Source organism: Stegostoma tigrinum, chromosome 30 (genome assembly GCF_030684315.1).
Source record: "Stegostoma tigrinum isolate sSteTig4 chromosome 30, sSteTig4.hap1, whole genome shotgun sequence".
Taxonomy (NCBI): Eukaryota; Metazoa; Chordata; class Chondrichthyes; order Orectolobiformes; family Stegostomatidae; genus Stegostoma; species Stegostoma tigrinum.
In genome coordinates, this window is record NC_081383.1 from 44,117,693 (window position 1) to 44,134,285 (window position 16,593).

The 16,593-nt window shown below is 39.3% G+C and overlaps 1 protein-coding gene across 5 annotated transcripts in view; it reads right to left on the bottom strand.

The window, feature by feature from the left end:
- Window positions 1-16,593, bottom strand: part of LOC125465967 (uncharacterized) — an 82,462-nt gene that overhangs the window by 26,923 nt on the left and 38,946 nt on the right. For 4 of the 5 annotated variants that reach the window (XM_059638516.1, XM_059638515.1, XM_059638513.1 and 1 more), the window contains 4 exons: window positions 14,572-14,699; window positions 11,171-11,298; window positions 8,164-8,339; window positions 283-422 (listed from right to left, as the gene is read on the bottom strand). In XM_059638516.1, the coding sequence (XP_059494499.1) occupies window positions 283-422; window positions 8,164-8,339; window positions 11,171-11,298; window positions 14,572-14,699 (572 nt within the window). The remainder of the gene's footprint in view (window positions 1-282; window positions 423-8,163; window positions 8,340-11,170; window positions 11,299-14,571; window positions 14,700-16,593) is intronic. The other variant, XM_048560014.2, reaches the window with a different exon arrangement.

The window sequence follows — 16,593 nt, forward strand, 5'->3', positions numbered from 1 at the left end:
CACCTGCTTAAGAAGATTATTTGCTAGTGCTTCCCAATGAATCCTGAATAACAAAAAGTAAAGAAGTCTGGGGGTGTCTCATTAAGTATCTATAATTGCTAGTATGTTTAACAAAAATAATGTAATGGAAACAAGAGTTTATCAGTCTGAATTCCTGAAGCATTCAAATTTCAAAAATTTTCAGTATTTTGTTCTTTGTAAATATTATGCACTTCAACCCAAGGTGAAAGTATTCCACTGTCCTTTTAAGTCTTAAATGCTTCTGACGTTCAGTACACTAACCTGCGTCTTTCAAAAGCCCACAATGCTTCCTTTGGATTCAACCTCCATGGTTGCTCTTTCAGCTTGCGAGTTTTCTCTATATATGAATCTCTCTTTTCGCTGGAAAATCTTCTGTGACAACTTCTGGATCTTGAAGTCTGCTTTTCCACAGCAAAAAAAAAATCGGTATGGTGACAGTAGTTTTAGAAGCCTGCAGACCGAACAGAGCATCCACACACATTGTGTGCACAAACCAGTTGCCAAATGAAAATATAATGTCACAGAAGGTGAGAAAGCCATTCAGTGTTCATATAATGATAGATTTTGCTAACATTCACACCTCCAATTGTTCAGCCAAAATTCTAAACAGAAGTACATAATATGGTATCACAGAAAAAGACTAAGGAAAGGTAGAACAGAATCATGTTTGTGCTTTTTGCATGATTATATGGAATATCAGGAAAAAAAATTCTTGAAAGTTTCCAAGCATTACAGAGACATCTTAGATCAGGAGCACTGTTACTAATTCACCAAAAGATAGTACCAGAAAGACATTTCCAGTGTACATTTTATAATCGTCTCATGTCCTAAACTGCTTTGTATCAACTGAAGTGCAGTTACTCTAATGTAGGAAATACTGTAGCTAATTTAAGAACTGCAGGTCCCATAGTTAGCAAATGTAACAATCAGATAAACCACTTGATTTATGAATTGAGAAGAGCATTCTTTTAAAAAAATTCTAGTTTAGTACCTATTACTCCTGTTCATTTATCTCCAAGAAGGTGAAAGTGAGTCACCTTTTTGAACTGCTGCGGAGCATCTGATGTTTGGGAAGAAGCTTCAGGATTTTGAATGGTAAAAATCTGCAGCATGCTGCTGTGCAGAGGGACCTGGGCGTCTTTGTGCATGAATCACAGAAGATTGGTTTGCAAGTACAACAGATAATTAAGAAGGCAAATGGAATTTTGTTGTTCATTACTAGATGGATTGAGTTTAAAAGCAGGGAGGTTACACTGCAGTTGCATAGGCTGCTGGTGAGGCCACACCTGGAGTACTGTGTACAGTTTTGGTCTCCTCACTTGAGAAAGGATGTACTGGCACTGGAGGGGATGCAGAGGAGATTCACTAGGTTGATTCCAGAGTTGAGGGAGTTGGCTTATGAGGAGAGGCTGAATAGACTGGGACTTTATTCATTGGAATTTAGAAGAATGAGGGGGACTCTTATAGAAACATGTAAAATTATGAAGAGAATAGATAAAATAGAAGCAGGGACGTTGTTTCCATTGGCGGGTGAAACTAGAACAAGAGGGCATTGCCCCAAAATAAGGGGAAGCAGATTTAGGACTGAACAGAGGAGCAATTTCTTCACTCAAAGGGTTGTGAACCTGTGGAATTCCTTGCCCACTGAAGTAGCTAAGGCTTCCTCATTAAATATTTTAAAAACTAAGATAGAAAAATTTCTGAATAGCAAATTAAGGTTTATGGTGAGAGGCTGGTAAGTGAAACTAAGGACATGAAAAGATCACCCATGATCGAATTGAATGGGTGAGTGGGCTCAAAGGGCCAGATGGCCTACTCCTGCTCTTGGTTCCCATGTTCTTATGACCCAACAACAATGAGAGATTGGTGAGATAGTTCCAAGTCAGGATGTGTAACTTACGGGATAACCTTTCAGTTGGTCATGTTCCCCTACATCTACCACACTTGTATTAATTGTAGAGGTCAAAGGTTTGGAAGATATTGTCAAAGAAACTTTGGCAAGTCCCTGTAGTGCATCTGGTAATTAGCACTCACTGCTCCAACTTTATGTTGGTGATGGAGAGGAATGATCAAGGTGGTGAATAACTTGCCAATCAAGCCTCCCGATCATTCATGAAGAGCATTCTATCACACACCTCATTGTGTTTTGAAGTTGCCACGCAATCTTTAGAAGTCACAATATAATCACTGCACCATTATTGGACTTTCTGCTCTGGTACCCACAGTATTTATGTGGTTCATTCAGTTAGATTTCTGGTAAATGTAACCCTACCATAGGATGTTAATGATGAGAGATTCAGCAATGTTAATGTTGTTAAATGTCAAGGGGAGATGGCGTGATTTTCTTTTGTTGATGATCATTGCCTGACACGTGTGTGGTACAAAATAAGGTATAGAATATCTTGTGGCTATTTGAGGGAAAAAATGGACATGGATTTAATATCTCTGAAAAAGTACATAAAAAAGTACAGCATCAACTAAGATCTTATGCTATTCTCTGGAGTGAGACTGGACTTAACACTTGGAATGGTGGGTTGCCTTGAGGAAGGGTTGGACAGGCACCAGGATTAAGAAGAGCAAGACTGAAACATAACATCCTGAGGAGTACTGACAAGGTAGATGTGAAAAGAATGTTTATTCTTTTAGCAGAATCCAGCGATCGAGGTCATTGTTTAAAAATAAATACTCACCCATTTAAGACAGAGATAAAGATAATTTTTTTTGTAAGAGATGTGGGATTTTGCAACTTTTCTTCAAAAGGTGATCATAGAACAGCCTCAAAACACAGTGACTAGAAGGTCACTTGCCCCCTTGCAAAAAAAATCACTATACTTTATGGTTCCTCCATTGTTCTTTTGTGGAGGGTTCGGGGTTACAACAGACAATATTTCTCACCTTTCATACTTGCAAGTTGTTCTCATTTTTGATAGTGCTTCCTGATATTTTTAAATTCTGAAACCCTCCTCCTGGCCCCTGTATTTCAAGTTTACAACCAATGCTGGAACAACAAAAAACCCATTCCAAATGAAAAAAGTTAAATCATTTCCAATGGTTTACTTCCTATTTTATATTTGCACAATAAACACTTTAGCAAGTGAAGTTTAAAACACACACACCTAGGATAGGTGGTGAAAAAATAAGATGACAGAAATCCTGTTTTTTGTTTCCCCTAATTTTAGAAAAATGTCTCTGATATAAAAATGCCTTTCTGTGTACAAGCATTTCGACTGTCATTGTGTACAGGCATGCTTTTTCACAGAGAAAGGCTTTGATGCAGATGAAACATCAGGAGTCCAGCTAATTCTGAAGAGCTTAACCATCCATACCTTGGGTTTGCTTTAATATCAGCCACGGGAAGAGATGCATGAAAGAAAACCAGTTATGGATTCCAGCCCGTCGGGCCAGCACTGAGTCTCTTGTTTGTTTCATGGAGGTGCTGAAAGTGTTCGCAAATTCTTGTCTTGAAAGCAGTTTGATCCTTAAACCTTTAGATCCAAGGAGCTCTTTGAAATCAAAATGTAACCCACTAGAAATGAAAAATTATTTTGACCACTTCTTCCAACTCAGTGCTGCCACCATTCAGCCAGCTGACACAGAGATGATTGTTTTTTAACATGGGTATTTTCAAGGATCAGCTTTAGTGTTGTGGCTCTTCGCTGCTACATTTAAATTCCTAGCAAAGGATCTCCAGTGAATCAATAAGAACATAATGGAGATAGAGTGTGTCATGGTCACTCATCACAGAAGTCGCCGATGATAATGTGAAATTATACAATACATTTTGAAGTTTTTGAAGTTGGTGATTGAGTGGCAATCAATTAATCAGACTACTTGTACTGGATAACATGGAGCACCAAACACCTTGGTGCTGCATTGTTCAGATAAGCAAACAGTAACTATCAAATTCCTGATGTACTTGGTAGTTGGAGGAGAGGATGTGGAGTCAGCTGATGAACAAGAGAACGCCCCGCCCCCCTCCAACCAAGCCTTCAACCTGCTTCATTCCATAGTCAGAATTTTGTTTATGGTGCAGATAATTTGGCAATTAAATAGTTGGCCAATCAGTCAACTTGCCAACCAATCAGCACCCTTTTCTCCTGTAGTATAAATTCTTGTCCTGATGACTGCAACATATTGCTCACTTTGACAAGATTCAAGTTAAGTTTCTGGTCTAGAGAGTCACATTAGCACAAGAGGTCGTCAGTTTGCTCTTCAACCCCACGTCATCTTCCTGTAGAGAAATGCTGTATCCCACATTAACTCAACAACCTCATCAGCAGGGACAACATCATCAAGCTAGTGGACCTATGCCTCACCACCCACTTCACTTTCAATAACAAAACCTACACACAAACCAACGGTACACCCATGGGATCTCCGATAACAGGGTTCTTAGCAGAGGCAGTAATGCAGAGACTCGAACAAACAGCTCTGCCAATCATCCAACCCAAACTTTGGATCCGCTACGTGGATGACACCTTTGTCATCACTAAACAAAACAAATTAGAGGAAACATTCAAGACCATCAATAATACCCTTACTGGCATAACATTCACAAAAGAGGAGGAAACCAACAACAAACTGCCATTCCTAATTGTCACAGTGGAGCGAACAGCCAATGGGGAACTTCAAACCAGCGTCTACAGGAAAAGAACACATATGGATCAAATACTGAAGTACAGGAGCAACCATCCCAACACCCACAAACAAAGCTGCATTAGAACATTATTCCAACGAGCCCCCACACACTGCAGCACAAAGGAACTATGCAGAGCAGAGGAAAATCACCTATACAGCGTATTCAAAAAGAACGGGTACCCAATGAACACAGTCCGCCGATTTCTCAGCAAGAAACCCAAACAAACAGACAAAACGGGCTCAGAAACCATAACCACTCTCCCCTATATCAAAGACATTTCCGAAATGACTGCCAGACTACTCAGACCCCTTGGCATCAGGGTAGCCCACAAACCCACCAACACACTAAAACAGCAGCTAATGAACTTAAAAGACCCTATACAGACAACAAACAAAGCAAACGTCATCTACAAAATACCTTACAAGAACTGTGACAAACACTACATTGGGCAAACTGGCAGAAAGCTAGCCACCAGGATACATGAACATCAGCTAGCCACAAAACAACATCACCCACTATCACTCGTATCCTTACATACAGATAAGGAAGGACACCACTTTGATTGGGACAACACATCCATCCTAGGACAAGCCAAACAGAGACATGCACGAGAGTTCCTAGAAGCATGGCATTCCAACCGGAACTCCATCAACAAACACATTGGCTCCAAATCAATCTACCATCCCCTGAGAAAAAGAACAGGAAATGACATCACCAACCCAAGGAAACCTAACCAGATAAACAGAAAGCGGGACATAACACCAGCGCTTCGTCGGAGGCTCACTGATGATGTTACCTAGAATGGTGACGAAACGTCTGAAAACTAACCTTCCAGCTCAGCGAGCAAACTCACATCCAGAACCTCAACCTGAGCTACAAGTCTTCTCAAAACTCGCTAACTCAACAACCCTACAAATTTATTTCCCTGAAGTGATCATCCAATTTAAAAATTAAAACAAAGTCCTGGAGAAACTCAGCAGGTCTGGCAGCATCTGGGGCAAGAAAAACATGTTTCAGATCCAATATGACTTCTACAGAACTTCTGAGACAAAATATTAACTGTGCTTCAACCCCCATTAACACTTCCAGATCTGCCGAGTTTCTTCACTTGCTATGTTTATTTCGGATCTCTGACAATTGCACAATGTTCAGCAGCATATCCAGGGGTGGGCTGATAGGTGACATTCATGCCAGGTAAGTGCGAGGAAATGACCATCCAACAAGAGATGGCATTACTATTGTTGAATCCCCAACTATCAACGATGTGTGTTACCATTGACAAAAAACTGAACTGAATGAACTAAATACTGTGGCAACAACAGCAGGCCAAGAATCCAAACTGTAATCTTTATCCATGCCTTTGTTACCCCTAGACTCATTGAAAAAAATGCTAGACTAGTTAAGAACATTAAGTGATCGACATTGTTGGGTAGATATCAGAGATGCAGAATGGCTTGCACTGGAATGACTTAGCTGGAGACAGACCTTGTTTTGCAGAAAAACTAATACCATGGGAAACATGGGTTCAAATTCCACCATGGCAGGTGGTGAAATTTAAATACATTAAAGAAAATCTAGAATGAAAATGTTAAACAACTAAAGTCAATTGCTGCAAAAACCTACTTGTTCACTGATGTTCTTAAGGAAAGGAGATCTTCCCTCATTGCCTGGTGTGGCCTACATGTTACTCCGGACCTACAGCAAAGTGGTCAATTCTTAACTGACCTCTGTGATGACCTAGGAAGCTACTCACATATACTACATTGCTAGAGTCTAAAACAAGTAATCTTGGAGCTCCCTTTCTTACAGAACTGTGGGCATTTCTAATCTCAAGGACTGCATAGTTTAAGAAGGAAGCTCACCACCTCCCTCTCCAGGGGAATTAGGATTGGGCAATAAATGGTAACCTAGCCAATGACACCAACAACCCATTAATTAATTTTTAATTCATTTTTGTATTGGAAATAACAATGGCAAGCACAACCCTATTGATCAGCTCCCCGCCCCCCCAAACATGTGGAACTCATGCCACTATTTGGGGCAGCCATCTTACAGAAGTATCAAACAACAGCTCACATAGACAATGCCTCAGACACCAATATCGCCATCCTCAGAGGAGTGGAAGTCTGGTACACTGTCGCGTGGGAGTTGTCCTGGGAATCCTCATGTTGTCATTGTCGAGGAAATCTCCTGCTAATTACCACCTACAATTAACCTTGGCTGATGAATCAGTACCCTTTCACATTGAACACCATATGAAGGAAACATGGAGAGTGGCAAAAGCAAAGAATGTACTCTGGTTGGACTTCAATGCCATTCACCAAGCATGACTCAATAGCAGCACCACAGAATGATTACAAACAAAATACAGTACATGCTGGAAATCTAAAATATAAACAGAAAGTGCTAGAGAAATCCAGCAGGTCTGGCAGCATCTGTGGAGAAGGAAACATGGTTAACTCTTCACGTCCAACATGTCTCTTTTTTGGAACTGAAAAGTCATCTCAGACTAGAAATATTAACTTTGTAAGTGACACACAGAATTGGTTCCACCTGGGCTATTTGGTTTCTGATCTCATTATTGCCTTGATCCAAACTTGGACAAAAGAGCTGAATTCCAGAGGTAAGGTCAGAGGGCTGTCCTTGACATTCGATGGCATTACCATCATGAAATTCCTTAATATCAACATCCTGGAGTTACCATTGACTAGAAACTGAACTGGATGAGCTACATAAATACTGTGGTGACAAGAGCAGGCCACGGATTGGGAATTCTGTGGCAAGTAACTCATCTCCTGGTTCTACAAATCCTGTCAATCATGTACAAGGCACAAGTCAGAAATGCAATGAAATACTCTGTAGTTGACTGGGTAAGTGACACTCCAACAACTCTCAAAAAGCTTGACACTGTATAGGATACAGAGACCCTTTTAAATGTTACCCTAGCCACCAACACTGATGGTCAGTGGTAGCTGTCATCTACAAGATGCACTGCAATGACTCATCAAGACTCCAATAACACCTCTGAAACACATGGTCTCGACTATCTAGAAGGACAAGGGCAGCATATGCAGGCAACAGCACCACCACCATCAAGTTCCCCTACAAGCTGCACACTGTCCTAACATGGAACTATACCATTGTTCGTTCATTGTCACTGGGTCAAAATCTTGTAACTCCCTTCCTTATAGAATTGTGGTCATCTCTAATCCCAAGGACTGCATACTTTAAGAAAGAAACTCACGATCTCCCTCTCCAGGGCAATTACAAATGGGCAGTAAATAGTGACCTAGTCAACAACAGCAACACCCATTAATTAATTTTTAAGAAGTGGATTTTGATGTAAACCTTTCAGATTAGCCTAACGTGAGAGGGGCCATACTTCATACTGCAAAATCTGTAATGACAACAATATTGAGTAGATAAATTTCAGCCTGGAATTTCAACAGAGATTATAATCCTACTACAATCTTTTTGGGTTTAGCTGCAACAAGTAATCTCACCAAAGAACATAGCCACCTCCTTTCTTTACTCCTTCGTCTCTCCGAACTCCGACTCCTCCTTCTCCTCTCGAAGCTCCAACTCCTCCTTTGCCTTTCTGAGCTTCGACTCCTCTTCCTCCTCTCTGAGCTCCGACTCCTTCCTCTCCCCATCCTTCTTCTCTCTGAACTTTGAGTTCCTGGAGACAATCAGACAGACAGACAAACGTATAGGCAGAAACAATGTTTTTTAGACAGCAACAAACTATGCTTTTTTTTGATACAAGTAAGTGATATCCCAATGCATACAATTTGATTCAACAAATGATAGACTTTAGATCACAGAAACAGAAAGGACGCTGTCAGTTACACTGAACTCTGCAGTTATAAAGACTGGAAAAATTACAGTGGACATGTACATTAGTCACTGGGGCTCTTGATGTCCTGTATTTGCAGGTGTTTTCTACTAAAAAAATACAGTGTGTGCAGCAAGTCAAATGAACCAAATGTTCATGATTTGGCTACATCTCCTGCAATTTTCCTTCATTCATTCATACTTAACTGGGATGATGTTGAATTCTGAAGTCCTGCCTGTAGGGTGTGATTTCGGTCCATTTTATTTACTAACTTTCATGGTTCATTGTAATCCTGAGGTTCTCTTCAAGGAGGGGACATCCTGATCCTAGAAGCTGTTATTAGACAATAGACAATAGGTGCAGGAGTAGGCCATTCAGCCCTTCCAGCCAGCACCACCATTCATTATGATCATGGCTGATCATCCACAATCATTATCCTATTCCTGCCTTATCCCCATAACCCTTGATTCTACTATCTTTAAGAGCTCTATCCATTTCTTTCTTGAAAGTATCCAGAGAGTTGGCCTCCACTGCCTGCTGGGGCAGAGCATTCCATATATCCACCACTCTCTGGGTGAAGAAGTTTTTCCTCAACTCTGTTCTAAATGGCCTACCCGTTATTTTTAAACTGTGTTTGGCAACCTGCATGGATGAGGTGGTGCTACAAGGTCATAATGCCTGTCTAATGTTAGCCAGATTGGTGGGAGTCAATTAACTGTGGATTCCTGTCCTGGACTCCTGCCCTCATCGTCCTGCTGATGGCAATGCTGAAGTTCCTGGAGGATAGTTAGGGATTTTTAGGTTCATCAGTAACTGATGCACTGGTTGAGTAGAGATGTCAACTCTATTACTCAGAGGCATTCCTGGAGGTTTGATCATAAGACATTCTAAGCAATGTTTACTGCCCTCTTGTGTTTTGTTGTAGACTCTCATTTCTTCCTTCCTTAATAAAACTTCCCTTTTTTCACATCTTAATTTGATCTAATGTGAATTTCACCATTCTAACACCTCTTTGTTCATACCCACAGTAGTTTCTTTCACAAGTCTTTCACAATTTTACAAATCTGAATAAATTCCAGGTGCCCGAAGTAAGCAACATGCAGTTTCCCTTTCAAATTTCCCACAAAGCAGTATAAAATATCATTGACGATAAGACCATAAGATGTAGGAGCAGAAGTAGACTATTCAGGCTATTGCTCCACCATTCAATGAGATCATGTATCAACTCTGCTTTCTTGCCTTTACTCATACATAATCTCTTACTGATTAACATGTGTCTTTCTCAGCTTTGAACATTCTAAATGACCCAGCCTCAACAGGTGTCTGGATGAGTGCAGTTCCAACACTCAAGAAACTTGACACCATCCAGGACAAAGCAGTCCACTGATTGGCATTACTTCCAGAATCATCCACTCCCTCCACCACTGATGCTCAGTAGCAGCAGGTACCATTTACAGGATGCACTGCAGAAATTCTCCAAAGATCCTTAGACATCACCTTCCAAACCCACCACAAATGAGGGGAGGTGATGGCCTAGTGGTATTATCACTGGATTGTTAATCCAGAGATCCAGACAATGTTCTGGGGACCTGAGTTTAAATCCCACCACGACAGATAATGGAATTTGAATTCAATAAAAATATCTGGAACTAAGGATCTAATGATGACCATGAATCCATTGTCGAATGTTGGAAAAACCCATCTGGTTCACTAATGTCTTTTACAGAGGGAAACTGCCATCCTTACCCGGTCTGGCCTACATGTGACTCCAGATTCACAGCAGTGTCTTAAGTGCCCTCCGGGCAATTAGGGATGGGCAATAAATGCTGGCCTAGCCAGAGATGCCCTCATACCATTAACGAACAAAGAAAAGAAAAACCCGTGATCACTACCATTTAGAAAGACAAGGGCAGCAGATAAACGGAATGCCACCACCTGCAAATCCTAATCCTAACCACGCAACAACCTGACTTGAATTATACCACTGTTCCTTTAGCATCGTAGGGACTAAATCCTGGAATTCCCTTCCAAAGGGCATTATGGGTCAACCTGCAGCACAAGGACTGCAGCAATTCAAGAAGGCAGCTCATCACCACTTTCTCAAGGGGCAAATGGAGACAGTGCAATAAATACAATTCCAGCCAGTGATGTCCATGTCCCATGAGTGAATTAAAATTCCCCTGTGAATATTTACTTCCCAGTTTTGATCTCTTTTTAACCAGGTCCCTGTAATGGCTATATTTCCATAGCTATTAATATTGATTTGTGCCATTAATTCATTTATGTTGTTCTGAATATTATGTGCATTGAAGTAGGCACTAATTTTGCCTTTTTGCCATTTTGACCCTTTTTAAACAATTTGCCACTGACTTTTAAAAAAATATTCATGGATTCTGTCCCTTCCTGTCCCACTCTGGGTACCATTACCTAAACAGCTGCTCTACAATGCCATAATTGCACCTCTTCTGGATTATACTCCAAATGAAGTGCTTACACATGTTCAGTTCAGTGTGGATAAATATTTCTCAACATTATACTCAAGAACTTTACAGCTAGCAGACAGACTTCCTTTCCAACTAGTATGTGTTTCAAAGCAAGGCCACGTGATAATGTGTTAATTCAATACAATGCTCAGCCACCATTCTCACTACTCCGCTTCTCTTAATCACCCTTACTTGAATGTGAAGATCTGTGTTTGTGATCATCCTTCTCTCTGTGTCTGTCCTTTCTACCATCATCATTCTCCTTCCTCGAACTTCCTTGTTTGTTAGTTTGGTTATTGCTTTTACCACGAACAGATGGCCTGAAGCGAAGTCAAAATACAATAAATTTAACATGTTATTAGGATCTTATTTAATTTTGTTAGGGAAAATAAGAAAACAAAAACATGGAAGCAATGAGCTTCTTAAGACAGGTCACTTATTTTGTTGAGCCCCTATCAACCACTTGTTTAGTGACATTGCGCCACATAGCACATAGAAGTACAGGGTTACATTCCTAAGAAGCAAAACGGCACCTGTCATTCCAGAAAAAGTGGTGGGTAGTTGGGTATAAATGATGACACACAGAGAGAGGGTAAAGACAGATCAGCAGCAAGGACAGGAGTGGAAGTAATGAGGGAGACAGAATAGAAGGTAGGTAGATTAAAACAGGGTCAACATGTTTATTTAGTTCATAATGTGGATGTGTGTCAACAGCTAATACTGTCTTGATAGGTTGAAGATTCAATTATCCATCAATGTCAGATACACGAACAAATATTATGCAGTGGCCAAAACCCACTTTGGCTATCAGTATCAAGCTGTTATTCAACCCAACTTTCAGTATTAGCCAGGTAGTAGGAGTGCCAGTAAAAGAGTACTGAATAAAATGTCTTCAATTGCATAACACAGAAAAGGCAAATGATGTCAAAGACGCAGGAAAGGCAAAGTTGGAGAGACCAGTTTATGGTGCTTTGAAGTCAGAAGCAATTCAGATCTTCTAGTTGTTCCTCTCAGGACTCAGAAGATCATAAACTCAGGATTGACTCTGGATACCATGTGCTGGACTAGTCAGGAATACTGACCAATCAATATGAAGATTCTGAGGCAGGAGAAGTGTTTGTTTACAAAGCGAACTTCAGCAAAAAGGTGGTGTATAGATTGGGATTAAAACTGTCACAGAACAGGAAAAAAACAAAAAACATCGAAATGGAAATTAAGAGACCAAAGGAAATAAATGCTGTAACTATAAGTTATACCCAAAAACAGCATATCCATGAGCCCTAGAAGCAATTGCTTTGTGGCAATTAGCAACTGTATTTACTTTAGATCTCAAAAACAACTTCATCTCCAATAAAAGTTTTAAGTTCTCAGCAAGGACAAATTATACAGGAAAAAAGCAGATTAGAGATTTATGACAGGAATGAGCAAATTGATGATGTTTTCAACAAGAAAAGAAAGAATTGCACGTATATAGTGCTCACCTCGATAATCTTAAGCATTGCAGTATTACACAGTCAATGAAATTGTAGTCATTGTTGTAATGTAAGAAATCTGACAGCTAATTTGCACTCAGCAGAGTTCCACAAAAAGCAATGTAACAATGACCCAGGTAATCAATACTTTAGTGATATCAAGGACCAAGACAATGGGGCTAAGCCGTCTTTTCATCGTCAAAATAATACCTTGGTATCTTTTATATCCAAACAAGTAGAAAGATGGGCCTTGGTTTAACATCTCATCTGAGAAACAACACCTTGGGTAGTTCTATACTCTCCCAGTACCGTACGAGAGTGTCATGTATTTCCAACTGAGTCATAGCTGACACACAATACCATAAAATATGCAGCATCATGGGAAACTTCACAGGAAATCTAAGATCTTGGCAGTTCATGGGTGGTCTAGAATGTTAGCTAACATTAGACTTCTTCCACTGATGAAGCAGAAAATTGTACCTCTTTCAACTTGGTCTACTGTGTTCACTGTATGTCTCCTTTCCATTAGGGTGACCAAACACAGACTAGGTGATTGCTTTGCAGAACATCTCCACTCAGTCAACCATTTCAACTTGCATTTCAACATTATAATGTCAGCAAGCAAACTGGGAATAAAACTAAGCATGCCAGAGACCAAAACATGTTCTGGATTAATAAAATACTAAGACATTAATTCGCACATATGCAAATAAAAAGGCCAATTTCAATGCATTAAAGGAAATGCATACGTAAAGCATAATGACTCATAATACTTTGGAAAAGTTTAACTAATGGCATTCAAACACAATCCAACAAGCAGGGCAAATAAAGACTATGAATTGAGGAAGCACTGATTAAAGAAATATAATCCTAAAACAAATTTATGGTAATACGAATAGGTATAAGTTTAAAAAGAAAAAAACTTGCAAAATTTAGGAAGAAGGATGAGAAAAACTGCAGTGAATAGCAGTGTGAAAAAGGAAAGGAATAACTATAATTGGAATCAAGCTAAAAAAACCTTGCTGTATTAGAACAACACAATGAAAGAAAAGGTAAAATCAAAATACTGTAGACTTTGGAAAACTGAAATTTAAATAAACATAACTCAGCATCTGTGGAGATAGAACAGAGTTAACATTTCCAGTTTGACATAACTCTTCTTTGGAACTCAAGTTGAAAGAAGAGTTTTTTTTAAAAGGGTAAATCAGAGGTTTTAGAAAAAACACATTTTCCATATCAAGTGATTACCTTGTAGAAATACTCATTTGGGAAAGCATATTATCATGTCACCAATTTTAAGAGATTCAACAACTAAACTTAATACTCTGTCACGTTATAATGCAATAAGTAGCCCAAAAGCATGTTAAAAAGTAATAGAGTACATTAAGACAGATTTTTCCAGATATTAATGGCATCAATTGATAATGAAAATTGCATGGGAAAACGGGAGGTCAGAGATCAGCCTCAAGAGGGTGAGTGGCCTAATCTTGCTATGTTCTGAAAACTAATTTATCACAAGGGTGACCGCTATATACCAAAGGATTTTACATAGAGGGTACATCTACCAGGATGAAAACATTGATTTCTGCTCATTTCTAAAACACGCTGATTAAATATATACAGATCCTCAATCCTAACATGACTGACAGGACTGTTCTGTAGTTCAATAAAAATGACAGAGGTGGAGGCTTTAGGACCAAATGCATCCAAATACAGAATTACAAACATAACCGTAACTCTGAAATCATTCATGACGCAGTCATGTTCCGTTAATACACAGAAAGGCTCTACGAATGTAACACCCTAAAAAAAATGCTCCAAAGCACATTGCAAACAAGTTTTGAAATGTGGTCATTATTTTAACAGAACAACACTGCAGTCAATATTGGACAAATGAACTGTTTCAGCATGTGATGCTCTTGTGAAGATAAATATGAAATAAGGTCAAATTATATTCTCAAAGCTAGATAACAAAATACCTAGAAACACAGATGAAGGATTGACCTATACCAATACACATAGAAAATAAAAGATCAATAATGAGAATTTTAGAAAATCTGAAACATTAATATTGCTTGAGCAAAGCCAATGAAATATCTAACTTAGAGCAATATTGCTTACCTGTCTCTAGATTGTCCACAGTCATTGTTGGCTTTGGATTCACAACTTGGTTTGGAACCTGTCAAACTTCTAACTTTCTCCTCTGCAGACCTTTTGTTATCTTTGAGCTCACTTTCAGCCCACAGATCCTAAAAAGAACACATTTTATTGGACCATACATAGTGATCAATGAATTGTAGGTGAATGCATCATTCCCCACAGTAGAGATGGTAATTTAGTGGTAATGTCACTTAACTAGCCTGCTAAACTAGTCTATTAATCCAGGCTAATGTGCTAGGTTTGTGAGCTCAAATAAAGTTACAGCAACTCTTGGGACATAAAGCTAATCTCAATGATGACAACTGACAGCGACTGTTATGAAAAACTAACTGGTTCACTAGTGTCCTTTAGGAAAGGAAATCCACTGTCTTTATCTGATCTGGCCTATGTTGGATTCCAAACTTACAGCAATGTTTTTGACTCTTAACTGTCTTCTGATATGGCCTAACAAACTAATCAGTTCAAGGCAGTTACGGGTGGGCAATAAATGTTGGCCTTGCCAGTGATATTGCATGAAAGAATTTTTTAAAAATCCTCACAATCAAGAACCATCAACAAGCAGAACAACAAATCCCTCTTTGCTCCACAGTGTCAACAGCATATGGAACACACTAGTCCAGTTCAGATGCCAAGCAGGACCTACACAGCATCTGTCAACAACACTCAAGAATATGATTATTTGTTCGCATAATATAGAAAACAGCTGTCTTGCTGTATGTTGAACAATAGTGAAGTCGTGCAAAACACTAATTTATGGAGAATTTGCAAGTACAATACAGGTGAGAGATGGATTTGCTACTGCTTACATTCAGTTATCAACCTTCTAGCCTCTAACCAAAAATTAAAACGTGGTCCTATCAAGTTCATAATTGGTGGTGAGAAACCAGAAATGAGAAACAGACAAACTGCTGTCATGGAAAATACTGGAAGCAAAAAGCTTCCAGTGGCTGAATATAGTAATTAAATCTCATGTGTACTTTTCCTCTAACTGTGTTAATCACCTGTTCCCTGAAGTATTTATTTCAATCTACTTCTCTTTTAATATTTTATCTTGAACTTGGCTGCAAGTATTATCTCAACTTTATCAATCCTTCTGCTCTCACTACCCCAGTCAAACACTGTCTCTGTAAGTGTTTGTTAAGTATTTGATACTCTAACATCTAAAGCAAAACCTAACTGAGGAACACAAGAACATAGGAATTAGGCATTTAGTATCTTGTTTTGCCATTCCATTAGACCCTGGCAGACTTGTGTCTAGAATCACAGTGTGGTTACATTACAGGAGGCTAATGTGTCTGTGCTAGTTCTCAGAAAGAGCAGAATCAATTCAGAGCACTTTTGAAACCCTGCAAAATTTTCTTCTTTCAAGTTCTTAACAGTTCCCCTTTGAAGGCCATGATTGAATCCACCTTCAAAACAAACAAGTAGTACAATGCATATCCTAATCACTTGCAGCATAAAAAAGCTTTCCCTTATTTTGCTATTGATTCGAAGATTACGATCAGTGATTCCTTCAGAATCCTTTGATGCATTCAATCCAGTGCTGGTGTCTGATTAACTCAAAGTATATTTAGCCATTCTAATACCTTGATCAATTTTCTACCCAATCATCTTAATCAAACTGAAACAGAAAATGCTTGAGAAACATAGCAGGTATTTCAGCATCTGTAGAATTAACGTTTTGAGTCCAATGACCCTAATTCAGAGCTAGAAGCAGCTAGGAAAGGGTGGTATTTAAAGAAGGGGTGGGATTGGGTGGTGGTGGTGGAGAAGAGATCCACAAATGAGATGAGGTTGCATGGTTCAGGGAAGATAGGAGTTATCGAAGAGCTCGCACTTCACCGCTGTAAAATAGAGGTCAACTGTCTTCCTGACCTCCTCTTTTGCCATGACTTCAGTTACCTTCAACTTCCTTGGGGTCAAAACAGATACAAAGTTATCATCTTATTCATCAGTATTGGTCTCTGCTTCCTTATATAGATT